The following is a 20,690-nucleotide window of genomic DNA, read 5'->3' as shown; positions in this document are numbered from 1 at the left end:
CTCCCCCAAAGTATATTTCCTACCTAGTTATTACACACCAAAGCTCTCTCATAATGCAAAGTAATTTCTGATACCCCAAAAGTCAATAATGTCACACATCACAATGCAAAACAGAGGAGAGCCTTAGATTTTGAGAGGGATCTATCTGATTTCAATTTCTGGGTTTTCATGAAGAAAGCAGAGGTTTTTCCCCAAACAGAGTCTGTGGTGCTTCCTGTTTTTCCCAAGGAGTCCCAGGCTATTAGAGCTTGAATATACACTTTTAATGAAGCTGACTTTTAACCATAGCATTCTTAAAATAAAAAAATCTCATTATCAGACTCTAGCCAGGCAAACAGCAAATACTTCTGGCTTTTGAACTTTACCAAAGGTAACCTCCCAGGTACTCAGAAAAAGGAAAATTCAAGAAAGGAAGTCAGAAGTTGTTCTACAGCACTGGGCAATCTCCATTGCTTTTCCCAGACGGAGTCTAGAGCAGCCAAAAGCCTTTTAACTGCTCAATATAATTTTTACGGGTATGATATGAACCCCAAAGTTCCTGTCCTCTGGATGACAGAGACAAAGAGGAAGTACTGCCACATGGTTATAAGGTCAAACTCCCAAGAACATAAAACAAGACAAGAGGGAAACTTCAGTTTTGCTTTTGTTTTGCCTTGTTTTGTTTTGTTTTGTTTTGCTTCAGGGACCTGAAGCAAAGTTTGTAAGTGACCAGTTTGATGGGCTCTCTTGAACAGCAGTCTTATAGGGTGTATTAGTCAGGGTTCTCTGAAGGTACAGTACTAACAGGATAGATGAATAGATGAATGGGGAATTTTTTGGGCGAATTGTCTCACATGATTACAAGGTGAAGTCCCACAATAGGCCATCGGCAAGCTGAGGGGCCAGGAAGCCAGTCCCAGTCCCAAAACCTGAAAAGTAGGGAAGCTAATAGTGCAGCCTTCAGTCTGTAGCTGAAGACCCAAGAGCTGCTGACGAATCACTGGTGTAAGTCCAAGAGTCCAAAAGCTAAAGAACTTGGAGTCTGATGTTCAAGGCCAGGAAGCATCCAGCATGGGAGAAACATGGAGGCCAGAAGACTCAGCCAGTTTAGTCTTTCCACATTCCTCTGCCTGCTTTTATCCTAGCCAAGCTGGCAGCTGAATAGATGGTACCCATCCAGAATGAGGGCGAGTCTGCCTCTCCCAGTCCACCAACTCAAATGTTAATCTCCTTTGGCAGCACCCTCACAGACACGCCCAAGAACAATACTTTGCATCCTTCAATACAATCAATTTAACACTCAGTATGAACCACCACATGGGGGCTTAACCCTGTATTCTATCCTAAGGTACCCCTTCTTCTGACAGAACAATATGGAAAGAAAAATGTATAGGACAAAGTACACCAAATTCACTACAGCTTAAGACGACCTTAATGGAAAAATTCTTTTTCCTATTAATTAAAACTTCACAAGAAATAAACAGTGATATTTACCATTCCTATAACTTGTTTGCACAGACAGGCCAGAAGTCTGAATGGTAAGAACCTTACCCTTTTGCTGGCATGCCAGGCTTCTGATTTCCCTTTCCCTGAGCAGCTCTAGTGACCTGTCTTGTGGCACTACAGCCCTAGGGGCCAAACCACAACACAAAGGGAAATCACCTTTTTCCATTTCATGAAACCATAGGCAAAAGCCTCTAAATTTTGTAAGATATCACCCAAGAGATTGAATTGGGGTAACCAAATTAACATTTTCCAAACCAGCCAGAGCAAAATACATGTGACAAAACATAGACATTAGCCACTCTGCTTAGCACCCAGTATCAAACTGGCAAGGCTCAAACATGACTCTGGTTGGGCCTTGTCATCTTTGATCCACTCAAAGTGGTGTGGAATGATCTTCTGACCAGGAGTTTCAACATGTGGTCTCTGAGCCAACTGAAACCACAGACAGTTGCCCTGAGTAACAGAAAAGATAGAAAATAGAAAAGAAAGAAAAGGAGAACAGCATTGCCTGCAGCAGGGTGGGCAAAACGAGGAGCTCAGGGAGGTCAGAGAAAGACCCATCCATTGCAGAATCTAAAGTTCGGGTGGCCAATTGTCTCATCAGCTTTCAAGTTTTCCCCATATCCAATGATCCTATATACACCTAATCCTGTCACCCACAGCCATCAGCAAAGAGTGCAAGGCAGATTAATCCAAAGAGAATAATAGTTAATATCCTATAATGTCAAATCCATTTTTAATCAAGAAGGACTTCTAATCCCCTTAATCCTAGGAAGGACTCTAACATTCCTAATTTGGGCCTTGAATCTAAGTTCCATCAAGTGTCCTTGCCTTTTATTAAGAGGGGCCTTTAAGCTGTCTGTCTTAGGAGAGACTCTAACTCTCCTAAGTTGGGCTTCTAACCCAATTCCATCCTTTAACCAGGTAAAATGCTTCCTACCACTTACCCAAAGTCATCCAATTAGTGCTCTAATCTATTTCTTTTGGATAGGGAGTCTCCTTAGTTTAATCACTTTGTGGTCACCAGGAAGATGTTACCAGAAAAGGGTCCTGATCAAGACTTTAAGCGAGGGTTCTTGGACCTCATTCAGGAAAGAATTTGGGGTGAGTCCACAGGGTAAAGTGAAAGCAAGTTTATTAGGAAAGTAAAAGAATAAAAGAATCGCTACTCCATAGACAGAGAGCAGTGGCATAGGCTGCTTGACTAATTATACTTATAGTTATTTCTTGATTATATGCTAAACAAAGCGTGTATTATTCCTGAGTTTTCCAGGAAAGAAGTGGGCAATTCCCAGAACTGAGAGTTCCTCCCCTTTTTAGACCATAAAGTGTAACTTCCTGACATTGCTATGGCATTGTCATGGCACTGGCAGGAGTGTCTTTTGGTATGCTAATGTATTATAATTGGCACATAATGAGCAGTGAGGACTACCAGAGGTTACTTTTGTCCCCATCTTGGTTTTGGTGGGTTTTAGCCAGCTTCTGTACCACACTATTTTATCAGTAAGGTCTTTGTGGCCTGTATCTTGTGTCAACCTCCTACCTCATCCTGTAACTAAGAATGCCTAACCTCCTGGGAATGCAGCCCAGCGGGTCTCACCCTCACTTTGCCCAGCCTGCATTCAAGATGGAGTTGCTCTGGTTCAAATGCCTCTGACACATCCGTGGCTGAAGTGGTTGTCCTGGTGTTAATTATTGAAGGATTCTGTCAAGGGGTAGGGAAATGTTAGAGAGTAAGTGTCTGGGCTGTCAGGTTTAACTGTCCTTTTCCCAGTAGAAATCCTCCCTACAGAATCAATCTTTTGTTATCTGTTTTAAGTTTTATTTTTCAGGGAAGCAATTTTTTTATACTTTCAATTAAAATTATTTGTACATACATTTTATTTCCTCATGAGACCTTAAAAGTACTTGAGATAAAAAATTTAGGAAAATCAGTAGAAGCCTCAATTTTCCCATTTGCAAAATGAGTGGCAATAACTTTTCAAGGGCCCTTTTATCCATATTACTTGCTAATTTTATACAACTCAGCCTAAAATTATAGGATGTCACAATTCTAGACAGGTTGAGTGTCCTTCATCTCTGGTTTCCATATTAGTTTGCTGGCTGATATGCTGCCTATATCTTTTTGTTATTTTCAGGTAAAATAACTGCTCTGGAAAAGAAGGCAAGAAAGTAAAACAAGGCAGTTTCACCACACCCATCATCAGGAACTCAGGGGCAATTTGACTTAAAACAGCTTGAAATTTTAAAAGAAAAACAGAAAATGCAATCTGTTTTCTCATTTGTTCGGTTTCCTCTTTAAACAAGCACACTCTATCTCGCTAAAGATTTCCCCCTAAAAAGAAAACGCATTGCACAGCTTGACCTATAATTTAAATCACAATTAAGCTTCCAGTTAGAATGTATCTTCATCATAAATCTACTGTAAATCCCCCAGTGTTCTGTTAAATTCCCTTAGCCTCTCAAACCGCAGGACCCCAGTTTTATTTTCCCTAGTTATAAAATGCTGGATTATAGCTTATTTATGAGTTTCATGAATAAGAAAAATTTGATTGCCATTCACAGAGATATTCTCACCAGGTTATTATATTCCTGGATCCTATTAATAAAAATACACAAACTAAAAATTACTCCAAATTAGTCATTCAAGTAGAAATGCTTGTAAGACTTCTTTGTATAAAAGGAAGATGCCACCAAACAGCACTATTAAGAACATTTCCTCCTATTGCTCCTGGTCATCACTGCTACCTCTGCTAAATCCAATCTGCTTTTTATAAACATTTATAAATCTACTTTTTAGCCTGCTATAGCAATCATTCCTGAGGGACCTTGCTTTTTCACTAGGAATTTACTCCTTATGAGCAGTGCCTAAGCAGTTCAGATTTTATGTTCTTGACCTAAATCTAGGTACCCATTATAAATCCAAACTCGACGGAGAATGTCCAAGCATCTGGTGAAATGGGTCATCTGGTGTTTCAAAGATTTGAGGGCTTCCATAGTCACATGGAAAGGACAATTACTTGAGGCATGAAGACTGATAGGTACTCCCAGGGTAGTGTAAAATTGTTGCAAAAAGTTCTGCTTTATAATCAATAAAATAAGAATTGATATTGACAACAATATAAGCTCCATACAGCAGAAATTTTTGTAAGCACTCAATTATTTGTTGAATGAGTGGATGGATTTTCATCTCACCTCTGCTCTGTGATCAAAGCCTAGTTCCAAGATCCACGTTCTTCATCTATGAAAAAGAAATTACATGTATTACATGAAGTAACTTAGGAAACGTGTATGGAACTAAGTATAGCACAAGTATAAATCAATATTTTAAGCAATAAAATTACTTTCTAATAATCATAAATAATTCAAACTAAGTCTGAAATAAAAGATTATTTAAATCCTTGAAAGGCAACAATGGGGAAAACTGTTGTCTAAAAACTGCAAGCATTTTCTTTCTCTTAAAATGTGAAGGATTAAATTTTCAGGCACAAAAAGCTTTCGTTTTTGTAAAGTCATCTGAATGGATCTTTATTTACACAAATGTAGAACGATTGTTCCCAGTTGCAATATACATATTTTAGACATGTAGCAGCAAAGAAATGAACTGCTTTGCTTTATATTTTAACATAGTGACATTAATGTAAACCGGTTTATTTTTAAAATATCTTTCTTTTCTTAGCATAAGGACAGAAAGATGTTTTTATTACGTATGTACCTAGACCATTCCATGCCTTACATTATTGCTTGTCTTTATGAAATTGCATGAGTGTTTTCCCAAAGAAGTTGCCCACAGGAGATTGGGAGAGGATACTGGCAACGGTAGAAAAGACTTGGGAGACACGATCTTCATCATCTATTGACAAGGGACATAAAGAGAACATGATTTGGATTGCTGAAGCCTCACCTGAACTCCACTGTGGATTTCCTACAATTGCTGTTATTTAAAAACACATCATCTAATTCTCAGAAATGTATTGATGCCACACATTATCATGGTCTGAAGACGCTCAGGAACCAAAGCACAAAACCACACTCTTATGGTGGGGTGGAGTTTGGGGAGAATGGACTATAGGGAGTGGGGAGACCAAAATAGAATGCACAGAAGTCTATGAATTCCCCACTTCCCACCTACCTATAATGGGATAGAGGTGGGAGTGGAAGTCAATGTGTGGAGATAAGGCCAGCATGGGAAAGGGAAGAGAGTGATCAAGGTAATTCCTGAGTTTCTATGCACACTAATGTTTGATGGAGTATGCAGGTAATTACCTAGGAACTTAAATATGGGTAAAAATAACAACAAAACAACAACAAACTTTCATCTGAAAAAATCTGGAAAACAGTAGTTTCTGGTTTGGAGAGAATGACCATTTTTATAATCTTTGTATGTTCATGTAGTTGCTATCCCTTCAATTAACACTTATGGAGCACAACTCTGTATCCAGAATTGGACTGGATGCTAGGTTTACAGGCACTTACAAGGCAAGACCACTGACATCAAGGTGCTCACAGTGGGAGACAAACATATAAATAAATGCATGTAACAGGAGTCTGTGTAATTAATAAGATAATACAAAGGAGGGTTGGTAATTATACCTCGACAGCAACTAAGAAAGTAGTAGCTGAATTCGATTCTTTCAACACAAAACTGCAGCTGTTCATAAAGCATAGAAGCTTGTTTTTACTTTACTGGCAAAAAAATTTGCAACCAGAGGAAAAGAATATGGTGCCGAGAGCCTTCTGAAGCATACAGCTGGCATAAATATTTCGTGGTACATTCCTTAGCCTACTATCACAGTGGTCACTGATGATCTTATACAAATAGAATGTGTTGATAACAGGTTTTTGTTTTAAGTTTTCGGTATTAGGTTATTGAGAAGTGATCACTACAATGAACTCACTGAACCTTAAAATACTATTTTGTGAAATATGTTGTATATTTTCAAGTATTTCTTTCTTTTTTAAACTATTCTTTTCTTGTACCTTAATGAGCGAGCAGAAAATGAAACCCCTGAACTTATTCATATTCAATATTTTTTAAGTATCTACTATGTGACAAGCACCAATATGTATCATAAAGGTACGTCACAATGGGAATGGAGGTCAGAAGAAAAGTGTGGATAAAGGGTTAAGGGATTACGGAAGAGGCTGTAAGTAACTTAAGAAATGGATCAGATTTGGGGTTTAAATACATGTAGAAATACACAAGGGGGAGAAGTGAAGAGTCAAAGGATATTTCAAGTTCAGCATGTGCAAAGAAAGAGATGGAGAAGTGAACACCGATGCTTCAGGAATGATGAAAAGTTAAGATGGTGCATAAAATGCTCCATAACCTGCCTTCTGTGGATCTCTTACACTAAATCTTGATACTTCTTGCATCATATGTTATGTTTATCTTCTGTGCCATTGCCTGTGCAATCTACTCTATTTACATGATGGCCTTTCACTCTTCATTTCTCCTGGGTAACGTCTTTATATAAGCGTTCTCCACTCAACTATGGATTCCTTGGAGACCGGCACACATCTTATTCATCTTTGATTCCCAGCACATAACACAATTCTTGGCACAATGCAGGCATTCTATAAATGCTTATTGAATCCATTGATTGATCTATCCACCAACAAAGTTAGTGAGCACCTTCTTTTGTCATTGGTTGGTGCATAAGTTCACAACAGTTAAAAAAAAAAAAAAAAGACATGGTAATCCAAGGAAGAGAGGTTACAATTAACTTTGTGTGTAATTTTCACCAAAGGTTTATACAGAGTGAAGAGGTACCATTTTTATATAGAAACATATATATATATAAATTTTAGAGAGGGCAGAGTCTTGTTGAAGTAGATTAAGTTAGGATATATTTGTTGACTGTAGAGGACTGCAGAGTGGTATAAGAGGTAGTGGAGATGTTAACTGCAGAAGCAGTTTTGGTTTTGTAAACCAAAAATTCTGAGAGTGAAGACTCTCTTTGAATCTAGTAAGAATTGAGTTTGGTAATAAAAAGGAACCAGTTGGAGGAGGATCAGGCAGATGTGTGTGTGGATTTCAAATAAAAAGTAACAATGGACTACCATGACAAGGAGAACTATGAAATAAGAATAACATTTGAGGAACAGAAGCCAATAATTATCCCCATAAATGAAGGGGTATGACAAAGCAGAAGAGAGGTGAGATAGGTAGCTCTGGCTATTAACCAGCATGCAAGTGATAAAAGCCAAGGATAACTGGAAAACCAGAAAGAAACGAATATGAAACAAGAATAGAACTTACTTTATGAGTAGTACATGAAATTTTTTTTTTAAAAAAAAACCTCTGTCACCAGGCTGGAGTGCAGTGGCAAGATCCTGGTTCACTGCAACTTCCACCTCCTGGGTTCAAGCGATTCTTGTGCCTCAGCCTCCCGAGTAGCTGGGATTACAGGCACGCATCACCACACCAAGCTAATTTTTGTATTTTAGTAGAGATGGGGTTTCCATGTTGGGGCCAGGATACTCTCGATCTCCTGACCTCCTGATCTGCCCACCTTGGCCTCCCAAAGTGCTGGGATTGCAGGCATGAGCCACTGCGCCTTGCTGAAAATAATTCCTTAAGACCTAGTACCAGACTTCATTAGAGAAGTAATTACTGATTTTTAGGAAAAGTGACTTTGAATATGGAATGTGAGCTCTGTAAGGAAGACTCAGGAGGAGCAAAACAAAGATCACTGATGTTCTTCACGAAAAGTAAATGAGAAGACCTCCTCCAACATGGTCGACTGAGCTTTCCTTTATAAACTCATAGAAACGATGGATAAAATATAATTATTGTTATATAAACCATATACAACCTTAAAAACAGAAAACAACAAAAAGGAAATTCTCAGTGCCCGAAATAAATTTTAAAAATTGAATAGCAGAAAGCAGAACTGATACTTCGGTAGCCCTCCAAAATTCTATACTTGGCTATATGCCTCAGGAGCCAGTAGCTGGGTTTTAATGTCCAAGCACAAGGCTGAGCTTTAATGAGGCAGGTGAGCTGGAACTAAGCCCTTATGTAAAACCTGGAGCCTTAGGAATAGCCAGCCACTAGAACTGGAAAAAGGTAATCTACTAGTTTGGGGAAGCGATGAAGAAGTTTGTTCTTTGGGGCTTTGGATAGGGAGAAAAAAAGAAAAAACATAAGGCACTTATGAGAAATCAAAACTGCAGCCCTGCAACAGATATAAATTTACAATATTTGCATAATTCAGGAGACACAAACTGAGAAATTATCATTTGAAAATGCTTCGGATCTTTAAGAGCTACAGTATGCTGGCAGAAGGAAATGCATAATTGCTCTAAAGGGACTCTTTTGCAACTAGGGGCATAAGAGAGTCCCATAAACAAAACCACCCCAGTGAAGAAGAGCACCACATGAGGAAATAAATCACTGAGTAAGAGTCAGTGGAGGTTGTCAACAAGAGTTAGGAACTGAAAAGCTAAAAATAACAGAACTAACAGAAAATAAAATAAACACATATAACTTGATTAAAAGGGCAAAATAATAGAAATCATAATGAAAGAATAGGCAGAATTCGCAAAAAAACAAACAGAACATGTATTTTGGAAAACAATATTGTCATTGAAATGAAGATGAATGGGTCTAACCAGATCCCACTGGTGAATGAATATAATAACCTTCTTTTCTATTCCTCATTTTAAATTATACTTAGCTGGTTTCTTTGCAAGTTTGTCGAACAGGTTATATTTGGTGAACCCACAGTTCAAATAACATGGTGTTAGAAATAAAATACAGTCATGCGTTGCCTAACGACGAGACAGGTTCTGAGAAATGCCTCATTAGGCAATTTCATTGTTGTGCAAATATCATAAAGTATACTTACACAAACCTAGATAGTATAGCCTTATGATCCTAGACTATAAACTTTTCTAGCATATTACTGTACTGAATAATGTAGGCAACTGTAACTCAATGTTGTGTTTGTGTTTCTAAACAGAAAGGGTAGTATGTTGCACTATGATGTTACATCACTAAACAATAGGAATTTTTCAGCTCCATTATAATCTTAAGGGACCATAGTCATACAATGTAGTCGGACATTGAAATATTATGTGGTGCATGACTGTATTCAAAAAGTGCTGCTAGGTCACTGCCCTCCAGCCTGAGACAGAGTGAGGCTCCCTCTCTAAAAAAATAAAATTGCTGCTAGTCAATACAATGTAAAAATATAAACTGTCATTATCAATTCATTCCCTTGAACCTAAAAATAGTATCTCAACAAAATGAGTATTCCTTACTTCTGCGGGAAAATCCTTTCTTTTTTTCTTGTCCTTTGTTCCAAGGAGAAAGGATTCACTCAGGTCCCTGTGAGAAGAGCTTCTTTAGCACTCTAAAATTAGAAAAGTATACCCAGGACAGAGCCGGTTCCTTCTAGTTCCCTAGGAGAGTAAAGCACCAACTTTTTCTCCTAGGTCTTGCTTTAGGGCTGTATGTGTATCCTTGCTAGTACTGATGCCTTCCATATAAGGACTCAGACTCCACTAGCTGCCAGATTTCCGCTTGAAACACTGCCTGCTAGCGTTGAAGCTTTCAAACGATTTTAATCCATGGTGATGAAGCACGAACAGTGTTTTCTTTTTTTTTTTTTTTTTTTTTTTTGAGACGGAGTCTCACTCTGTCGCCCAGGCTGGAGTGCAGTGGCTGGATCTCAGCTCACTGCAAGCTCCACCTCCGGGGTTTACGCCATTCTCCTGCCTCAGCCTCCCCAGTAGCTGGGACTACAGGTGCCCGCCACCTCGCCCGGCTAGTTTTTTGTATTTTTTTTAGTAGAGACGGGGTTTCACCGTGTTAGCCAGGATGGTCTCGATCTCCTGACCTCGTGATCCGCCCGTCTCGGCCTCCCAAAGTGCTGGGATTACAGGCTTGAGCCACCGCGCCCGGCCCAGTGTTTTCTTTATACTGCATCTACCCTATATTCTATCTCTGTTTCTACCCCTCACATCTCCACATGAGGGGGCTTTACTGGCTTTGCACCTTGATTGTTTCCACTCACCTGTGGTGATCTCAGGAGGCAGAGTTTGAAGTTAGTCATCAGTGATTTCCTCAAGTCCATTTGTCCTATATTTAGCAGTAATTCCTTAGTGGTTCTGGCATGCAATAAGACTAAAACTGATAGAGATCTCCACCTGTATAAGCATTTTTCATTTTGATCAATGGTCTTAATGGGAGTAGTTAGATCTGCACATTCTTCTAACCACCCAGAAGTCTTTATCCAACAACAGTGCTTTTGTATGTTTTCATCCATTTGACATAAGTGTATCAGCTAGTTGTTAAAGTGCAAAGACTAACAGTCTGTCTTCACACATATTTCCATACCAAAAATCACTTTATTTCACAACTTGACTACGTCCACATTCGGATTTGTTGGCAAATTAAAATTCTTTACTCACAAAATGATAAAAGGAAGGAGATACAGCTGAAAGTAAATGTGTAAGAGTTAACAGAATCAATACAATTGAATAGCTGTGGAGCCTAGGGGATGCAGGAATCAAGGTAGACAAAGATATCTGCTTAAGTAAATTCATGTTAGGTCACTACCCATGGTTGACATCACAGAAGTGGGTAAGCATATCAGAGTAAATAAATGAATCCTTTCTTAAACAAAAAAACCACAAAACTTATTTTACTCCCTTAACGAGAAATATTTTCAAAATGTAGGCCCATTCCTGGTAGATTAAGACCAGTTCAGATGACTGCATTGCCATTCCAGGGCCAAGAAAGCAACTTTAAAAACACGCCCTATGCTATGGTCTAAACGTGTCCCTCAAACTTCACATTTTGAAATCCTAACCCCCAAACTGATGGTTTTAGCAAGTGGCCTCTTGGGAAGTGAGGAATGGGAAGAAAGGAAAGGCCCTTATAAAATAGGCCCAAGGGAGGGCCTCTGCCTCTCCACCATGTGAAGACAGGGTCAGAAGGTGCTATCCACTAAACAGAAAGCACCCCTTCCTAGACACACCTCGTTCTGTGACATTCTAGCCTTCAGAAATGTGAAGAATAAACCTCTGTGGTTCATAAGCTACCCAGTCTATGATATTGTTATGGAAGCCCAAAAGGATCAAGCCATCCCAAAATGGCATTGTCCACACCATGTTTTTGTACCTCACCTAGAATAATACCATACCCATTCGGAGTTAAACCCTTCCTAACTTTTTAGTATCAACGTGCTTGGAAACGTAAGTAATGCTGACACCTTTTTGCTTTCTAAAGAACAATACATACCAATTAACAGGATTGGTGAATAGTACTAGAATCTATGCATGGAGCCTCGTATGTATTTAAAAGCATGCAATCTGGAACTAGACTGGGAACAAATCCTAGCTTACTAGACAAACTGCTTAACCTTTTACCTGGACTCATTTAACTCATTTATAAAACGAGGGCAATTTCTGATTTCACTGGGTTGCTACGAGGATTTTAAAAAGCCCCTTGGAACATAGCCTAACACTCAGAACTCAATAAATATGAACTGTCTTAAAAGGTTTCCAGAAAAAATCCCTGACAGGTTAGGTAGGCTTATCATTACAACGCTTTCCAGTGTAAGGGAGGTGAACAGCTACTTAGCACCACACAACTTGTCCTCTGGGCTCAGAACAGCTCTCAGTAGACTACGATCCCTTCCCGACGTGAAAATTTCAGATAAAAAAGCTTGGCGAGGTCCGAAGGCAGCGCGGGACGGAGCCAGGACACGGGCCAGAGTCCTCCGAAGGACTGTGCCTCTCCGGCCCTAACGAAATACAGCTTTTACTTTGCAGCTATCTGAGCCAACCGAAGAAGATTCTGAGGCTTCCAAAACAGAACCGATAAGCGCACTCAAAGAATGCGAATGCTTCTCCATCTCCTGACTCTGTTGCTTTGCGTGAAGAGGAGTAAGCCGCGGTGAGCACCGCCCAGGACTCGAGAAGGCGGAGTCTGCAGGGCGCCGAACGCTGACTAGAGGGCCCGAGGAGGGGCGGGGCTGGCGAAGCGCGAGGACCCGGGGCCGAGGTGTGGGGCTGACCATAGCGTGCCGGACGCCGGTGTGAACATATATTACCTGCTCCTGTAGTACCCAGGCCCGCGCCTGGGAGTCCCCGGAGCTGCCATTATCGAGGCTCCCTATTGCCCTGCGGCTTTAATCCTTCGCGTGCAGGGGAAAAATGGAACCCTAAAGACAGGCAGCTCCTAGGCACCAGCACAGGAAATAAGCAATGGAGGTGGGGTCCTTTGCTCGCGCCGAAATTCAAAGGAATAAATAGTTCCGGCGCGGGTGTTGAGAGCGGTGTGGCAGGTGTTGTATCCGCTATGGTGAAGTTCTCTTCATAGTAGCCGCGGCTAGAGAGTTGGCCTGCTCCCTGCCTTTGTGACCCAGAGGAGCTTTTGGGGCGCGTCAAGCCCTGGCCTGAGGCAGCGGTGAGGCGTGTGCGTGAGCACGGCCGGTTGGGCCCGGCCAGACATCCAGGCGGGAGGCGAGACGCGGGGGCTTTGGGGAGGAGGACCTTAGGTGATCCTTAGAAATAAAGGCTAGATCCTATTCGGCCTTGGAGTAGGGCGAAGAGGTGTAGACAGGCCTGAAGAAGCGAAGTAACAGCCTGAGTAAAAGCAAGACGTTGGAGAATATGAGATACATCTCATCTCTAGTAAATACTTAAATGACTTCCCCTCCTCCCGGAGTCAAGCACAATTCGGGGATGCAATGATGGACGTAGGTGAAGATACTACAGGAACTTACAGACAAGTAATGACCGTCTAATATCAGTTTTAAGTACCATGAAGGAAAAAGCCGAGTGAAGGAGTGTGGAGAGGTGACACAGGGAGGTCAGGGAGGACTCCAGTAGGGTGACATTTGAGCAAAGACGTGAGTGCAGTAGAGAGTAAGCTATGTCAGTATCAGAAAAAAGCACATTATGGGCAAAGATAAGGGGATATGAAATAATCCGTAGTCTTTGTTAGCTAGAGTATGATAAAAGTAGAAGGCAAGCCTGGAAAAACAGGTGTAAGAAATAGTTAAGACTTCCCAGTTGAATGGTTTAATTTCCAGATAGCGGCTAACTCTGTTTTATTTTTGAGTAGATGAACGATGTCTTTACATCAGACAAGATAGTTTGTCAAGTGGCTGTTTTATTTCTATCACCCTATCATTACCGTTTTTGCCTCGTGTTCATTATGATTCCAGGTTTACATTCCACTTAGGTGGTGGTATTTCTGTTTCGTACAGAACTGGTTTGTGGCCTGTTTGATTCCTGTCAGAGGTTTGCTGACCCAAGACAGGATCGAAAATGCATATTAAGTCAATTATTCTAGAGGGATTCAAGTCCTATGCTCAGAGAACCGAAGTAAATGGTTTTGACCCCCTCTTCAATGCTATCACTGGCTTAAATGGTAGTGGAAAATCAAACATATTGGACTCCATCTGCTTTTTGTTGGGCATCTCCAACCTGTCTCAGGTAAAGTGTAAACTTTCTGATTTATTTTAAGTTGGCAGGAGAATCCTTACTGAACTTTGGAGACTTACCAATATTCATTTGTGTTTTTATACTTTTTGTAAATTACGCCTCACTGCCACCTTTAAAGGAAACTATTATTACTCCTTTAGATGAGAAAATAGAAACATAGAGATGTTTATGTTAGAGATGTTTATAAGTAACAATGCCTCAAAACTCAGGCTTTCTGACTGTAAAGTAGTCTCATTCCAGAGTATTTTCAACCCTGTGTAATGATGCCTTTTCAAATCTTGCCAATGGATTGAATGACTAGTGAAAATCATTGGGACTGGACTTTCCTTATATCTTGCAAAGTAACTTTTTGTTAAAAAATGAATAGGAAACAATTCAATTCAGAGTTGAAAAGGTTCTATAGAGAAAAGTGTCCATTGCAGGTTGTTACCTATTTTCCTTGCCAGAGGATGCAGCTGCCTATCCTTGTCTGCTTAGTGGACACTATGTTGGTGGGTTTTCCAACAGCAAGGAAGTCATTTTTAGCGCTGCTTTGTACAGTAGGGAGTTTTGTAATTGATACACTTTTCTTCTTTTATTTTAGGTTCGAGCTTCTAATTTACAAGATTTAGTTTACAAAAATGGGCAGGCTGGTATTACCAAAGCCTCTGTGTCAATCACATTTGATAATTCTGACAAAAAGCAAAGTCCTTTAGGATTTGAGGTTCATGATGAAATCACAGTAACAAGGCAGGTGAGTGGCTATTAAACATTTCGGTATCTTAAGACCTTTTATGTCTGATGTGGGTTTTGGCCCTATGCCTTTGCAAAACGTGCTAGAGAAAGTTCATAAGCAAAATTGGTGCCTTAAATTCTGACTAGATTCCTTAATATCTTCCTTACATTAAAATTTTGATCATGCACACTCTATCACTAAGAGAACTGAAAGAACTGAAAAGTTATTCATCCGGTATAAGCATCAACTATGCTGAAATCTTAAACCATACTTGAATCTTCTTTGGCTGTTCTTGAACACCTGTGTACTGGAGATCTTTCAGTCTTCTGTGATAACCCATTCTGTTTTTGGACAGGTCTTATTAGAAAGTTACCCCTGTAAATTTTGTCAGCGTCTGCTGTCTTCAAATTTTATTCATTAATCCTAATCCTCTTCAGAGCACTAAGAGCAAATCTGACTTATTCCTTACTTCAGTGTTTAAGTGATCTGCAAGTATATGTGTTTTAGTGCTAAGTGAAATCTTGCTAGGTCTTTCATTGATGTTTGTTCCTAGTTCTTTCACTTGCCTGATTATACCAGGTATGCTCCAGTTTCCCTCCCTGCCCCTGCATTCATCTATCTATCTTTTAATGACACCTTGGATTGAGTGTGCCAAAATCAGTCTAGTTAGAGTTATTCTTTCATTTTAGATATTCTACTTTTATTTTTCCCGGCAGAACAATTCTTTTACATATATTATTAATATAGTCAGGCAGTGTTTTCAGCTTGTCAAGGTTTTTTTTTTTTTTTTTTTTTTTTGAAACACAGAGTCTTGCTCTGTTACCCAGGCTGGAGTGTAGTGGCACCATCTCAGCTCACTGCAGTATCCGTCTCCCGGGTTCAAGAGAGTCTTCTGCCTCAGCCTCCTGAGTAGCTGATACTACAGGCACCTACCACCACACCCGGCTCATTTTTTTTTGTATTTTTAGTAGAGACGGGATTTCACTGTGTTGGCTAGGGTGGTCTAAATCTCCTGACCTTGTAATCTGCCCGCCTCGGCCTCGTGAGCCACCGTGCCCAGCCCAAGGCTTTGTTTTTAAAAATGTGGTCAACTCCCATTTACTGTCCATCTTAGCATTTATCACTTAACAGATTTTCTCTTCTATTGTAATGGAAGCCTCTGATTTAAAAAAAAAGAAATATAGGCTAGGTTAGGACAGAATCCTGTTCTATGTCATTAGGCATCCATCAAATATCTATCCTTTAGGAACTAAGTCTCTTACTAATAATCTACCTAATTGTTTCTGTCCTCATTCAGGCTATAAACTTGTATCTTCACCAAAATTATAAAGTTTTTGTCAGAGAGGTCTCTTCAAATACATTAGTATATGAACTACCAACGTAGTAGTCCTGTCAGGAAAAGAAATGAAACAATATTTATTCAATATTTATTAAATACTTGATGTATATTGGGTGTTCTTGAATGTACTGGGATATAGTTAGAAGAATGAGAAACAGAGCTTGTCTTTAAGGACCTCAATCTGGTAGATGAGACAATCATACCCAATAAATGACAATTTAAGTGTGATAGTAGAGTATGGTGTCTGAGATAACTTAGTGAAACCATACTGAAGCTCTGTAATTACCCTTTCTTTTAAATGGTCACAAATCATGTCTTTATTAATAGCTTTTTGAATCTTGTCAAGAATTGATGTCAAGCTACTTTGACGTCTATTCCTGTGGAAAAGTAGAGAAAGTTTCTACTCTGTAGAAAAATTACAGAAAGAAGGTAACTAGGAAAGGAAAGTATGTTTTACGTATACTTGGAAACATAAAGCTAGAAGGTAACCTTGGAGACCTAGTCTGGTGCAGGCCAGGGTAAGAGGCTTGTGTGTAATTACATAACTAGTTAGCAAAAGTACTTGCATTAAACACCAGTTGTCCTGACTCAAGTTAGTGTTTTTAGCTATGTCATACTTGTTCCACTATTTATGCAGAATTGGTTTTGTTTACTGCTAGTTGGATAGAACAAATAAACGTAAGCTAATATGCTTAGTAATTTATCCTAGCACAAGGTGTGCATGTACATGAATATTTTAAAAATTGCTTTCTTTTATAGGTGGTTATTGGTGGTAGAAATAAATATTTAATCAATGGAGTCAATGCTAACAACACAAGAGTACAGGATCTCTTCTGTTCTGTTGGCCTTAATGTTAACAACCCTCACTTTCTCATCATGCAGGTATTTTGTTTGAGGTCTTTATGTCACTTTCGTAATAGTTTTGATATTTTTTACATTTAAGCAGTTAAAAGTACCATATGTTTTGGATTTTATACTTTTTATTTACTATTGTGCTGTGTCTGGCCATCTGTTAAATGTGGTTTAGTTACTTGCAGTGATATATTCTATTGTATTATAGACCTTTGACTCCTCTAGAATGTTTAGGAGTGATTTTTCTTGACTTTTTATTTTGTCACTAAAAGAACAATACATGTTAACTGTAAAAAAAAAAAAAAAAGAAAGCCATAATATGTCCTTTTAAATTATTGGATTAATGCATCTTAATATTTCAAGTATAAAAGTTTGAATAATTTGCTTATTTAGAGATTTACACAAATAAGGAGTAAAGGCTGATTTTATCTTACATTTACATTATGTCATTTGACCCATCTAGCTATCCTTTGAGAGAATTACAGTAAAGTCAATGGGAGCATCTCAGTGGGACCAAAATAAAAATATTGCCACTACACATCTTCAAAGTTGAAAACTTACTTTTAAGTGAATCTACATTCTAGTAATACGATTCTCTGAGACCTGGGCATGCAGGTGTTTTGTTTTAATTGTTTTTGGTAATGAATGAATTTAATGGTTTACTGGCATTGATATAAAATATTTTATTTTATTTGAAGCATAGAAGTATGTCGTCTGTTTTGTGAATTATCCTGGAGGGTTATTATTCAAATAAATTTTGAAAGTTTATTAATTATGCCACAATTTCTTTTTATATTTACCTGTTTTAAAATTGAATATTTCTACTTATGAATGTTAACTGTCTCAGAAACATGGTCCTTGTTAACTTTGTATCATTTAATGAATTATTTCATTTGTATCATTTCCTAACTTCCGTAATTTGTATTACTGGTAAGTGAGAAAGTTAATAGTAAAGTTCCAAAATTCTAGAATCATGGAAGAATTATAAAGGAAAGATCCCCAAAGATTGGTATATTGAGATAAAGCAGCTTCAGTCTAGATAAACATGAATGGCAGTACAGATAAACATTTTCTGTAATTTGTTATCTTAGTAAGTTTCCATTTTATTTTCAGGGCCGAATTACAAAAGTATTAAATATGAAACCTCCAGAGGTAAGAGTACTATTTATGGACATTAAAAATAGTTGGTATAGATATTTAATCTTTCAGACAATTTTTAAATATTATTAAAATTTTTGGAAACATTGTTTAGGAATGATTAGTAAAGACAGTTGTATATTTGTGTAATATTTGGCACTATGCCCAGATATTAAAATTGATTTTGATCGTGTAAAGGAGTCTTACTCAACTGGTGTTTCGTGTCGGAATTCATTCCTACAGAATAAGCCTACAGGAAAAGATTTGTGTGAAATTACTGTATTTAACTTTAATGGTTCATTTGGGCCAAATTTTGGTAAGATGTTTAGTGAGGTCGAGGCAAAAATGTTATATTTAATGTAAATTCCAGTTGGACACATTGTCTTGGATACTAAACGTTAATAAAATTGTCATTCCAGATTTTATCCATGATAGAAGAAGCAGCTGGAACCAGGATGTATGAATACAAAAAAATAGCTGCACAGAAAACTATAGAAAAAAAAGAGGCTAAGCTGAAAGAAATTAAGACGGTAATTTAATTCATATAAAACATTTTTGGAGAAGAATGTAATTTTGCATGTAGAGTTTTTGCTGTAAAGAGGGAAAAATTTTTTTGTTGGTTCAGTTTTCCATAGCCATCATTGCTACTTTTCTTTCAAATACATTTTAATAGTACTTTACATGCTGAAAATACTGTTTTTCTTTGTTTTCCAGATACTTGAAGAAGAGATTACTCCAACCATTCAAAAATTAAAAGAGGTATATTCTGTATATTTGAGGATAATCTATTAGAATGTCTTTCAAAGTCAGCAGTGTATCCAAAATCATACACATGGTGATACTATTTCTTGGGGGTTTTTTCCTGCGATGAGATAAGGAATTAGAGTTGGCAGTCCATAATTGAGCCTTCTGCTTGCAGAGGATATATACTTATCTACTGAGTCATAGGATATTGGAGAGTAATATTTATAGTTTCAGAAAATGTTATGCTGAATTTTAATACTTTATTGAAGCTAAGCAAATCTGGATTTTCTTAGATAAATAGGATTGACTGGAACAACATTTCTTATGGCACTCTTAGACACCCTCATTGGTAGAGTGAACAATTTCCAGGATAAGAGGGGCTATCACTATAATTATTGCTGTCAAGGTATTTTGTAAGCAGAAGGTGTTGAAACAGAGGATTGAATTTTCTCTATCATCTTTGCTGCTCCTGACATCAAAAGACGTGGCAGTATTTCATGAAAGAATGCGTTTATGAGCTACATTTTCTTTTTCTTGAGACAAGTCTCACTCTGTTGCCCAGGCTGGAGTGTAGTAGTGTGATCACAACTCACTGCAGCCTCCACCTCCCAGTCTCAAGGGATCCTCCCACCTTAGCCTTCTGAGTAGCTGGGGACTATAGATGCATGCCACCACACCCTGCTAGTTTATTTTTTTTTTTTTTGTAGAGATGGGGTTTCTTGTTGTTTCTTAGGCTGGTCTTGAAATCCTGGGCTCAAGTGATCCACCCACCTCGGCCTCGCAAAGTGCTGGGATGACAGGAGTGAGCCACTGTGCCCAGCCGAACAACGTTTTTAAAGATATCCATTTAGGAATTTATTAAATGCTCATTGAAATTTGGTACTACTCAGAGCTATCTTGTGAATCCATATAGTAGTGTAGATTTTACTGGAAAAATTGTAATCTTGAAGGTACCCTTTTTGTATGCATGATTTAGTAGAAAACACTAGATCGGGAATTTAAACTTAGGTCCTCGACTTGATTTTGCCACAATTTCTTTCTAAATCTAACAACATGGACAGATCATTTCATCATTCTGAATTTGATTTTTATGTGTAAATTGAGGATTTTAGTTATTATTTTATCTGGTCCCAGCAGGTCCTTCTGGGAATCATGTTTAGTAATGATGTGAGGGAGCAAGTGCTTGTAGTAGTGCTTCAAAGAATATTAGAGTAGGCTTCTTGGTAATACTACTACAGAATCTATGTAATAGTGTATCATTGGTGGGTGTGTAAGTTGTCTTTAACAGACTTATTAACACTAGCTTATGAACTTTATGTCCGTATTTCTTTGTTAAACTCAGCTGCCCAATTATATATTAGAAGTAGCCAAATAGATTCACTAGAGAAGGTATAATGCTATCTAAAAGTACTGACTTCTAATGTTATGTAAAGTAGCCTACAGTTTAAGATGTTATAATTGTTTAATACAGGACAAAACCTATTATATCACGTAATGAGAAATTTGATACATCTTGCGTAATTGAATTTTTTTTTAATACAGTTTTGAGTTACTCTTTTTTTGTGACTTCCCTTTCAGGAAAGATCTTCCTACTTGGAGTACCAAAAAGTGATGAGAGAAATAGAACATTTGAGTCGTTTATATATCGCTTATCAGTTTTTGCTGGCTGAAGATACCAAAGCACGCTCAGCTGAGGAGTTAAAAGAAATGCAAGATAAAGTTATAAAGCTGCAGGAGGAATTGTCTGAGAATGATAAAAAAATAAAAGCACTTAATCATGAAATAGAAGACTTGGAAAAAAGAAAAGATAAGGTCTGAACATGTGTATTAGAATTGATAATATACTGTGTGAAAAACGTACTACATTATATATAGTAACTATTTAGGATTCAGTGGGCATTGTCTGTTGTATTGATTTCTTAATCTTATAGTAAGATAATGAAATAACTTATT

The 20,690-nt window shown here is 38.3% G+C and overlaps 1 protein-coding gene and 1 long non-coding RNA gene across 7 annotated transcripts in view; one reads left to right on the top strand and one right to left on the bottom strand.

Moving 5' to 3' along the window:
- Positions 1-634: 634 nt before the first annotated feature.
- On the bottom strand, positions 635-12,444 carry LOC117099407. Its single transcript, XR_004443801.1, has 3 exons — positions 10,509-12,444; positions 5,222-5,338; positions 635-4,726 (listed from the first exon to the last, which is right to left on the bottom strand). It is a non-coding gene; the product is annotated as an uncharacterized LOC117099407 (long non-coding RNA).
- A 276-nt stretch (positions 12,445-12,720) lies between these two features.
- Positions 12,721-20,690, top strand: part of SMC2 (structural maintenance of chromosomes 2) — a 47,918-nt gene continuing 39,948 nt past the window's right edge. Inside the window, exons 1-8 of one of the 6 annotated variants that reach the window (XM_033237932.1) lie at positions 12,721-12,907; positions 13,713-13,941; positions 14,534-14,683; positions 16,764-16,886; positions 17,970-18,008; positions 18,413-18,523; positions 18,708-18,752; positions 20,316-20,549. In XM_033237932.1, the coding sequence (XP_033093823.1) occupies positions 13,774-13,941; positions 14,534-14,683; positions 16,764-16,886; positions 17,970-18,008; positions 18,413-18,523; positions 18,708-18,752; positions 20,316-20,549 (870 nt within the window). In that variant the 5' untranslated portion in view covers positions 12,721-12,907; positions 13,713-13,773. Of the gene's footprint in view, positions 12,917-13,670; positions 13,942-14,533; positions 14,684-16,763; positions 16,887-17,969; positions 18,009-18,412; positions 18,524-18,707; positions 18,753-20,315; positions 20,550-20,690 lie in introns of all 6 variants that reach the window. The other 5 variants (XM_033237929.1, XM_033237926.1, XM_033237930.1 and 2 more) reach the window with 5 other exon arrangements.

This window comes from Trachypithecus francoisi, unplaced genomic scaffold (genome assembly GCF_009764315.1).
Source record: "Trachypithecus francoisi isolate TF-2019V2 unplaced genomic scaffold, Tfra_2.0 Lachesis_group16, whole genome shotgun sequence".
Taxonomy (NCBI): Eukaryota; Metazoa; Chordata; class Mammalia; order Primates; family Cercopithecidae; genus Trachypithecus; species Trachypithecus francoisi.
This window is presented reverse-complemented; position numbering and strand designations above follow the sequence as displayed.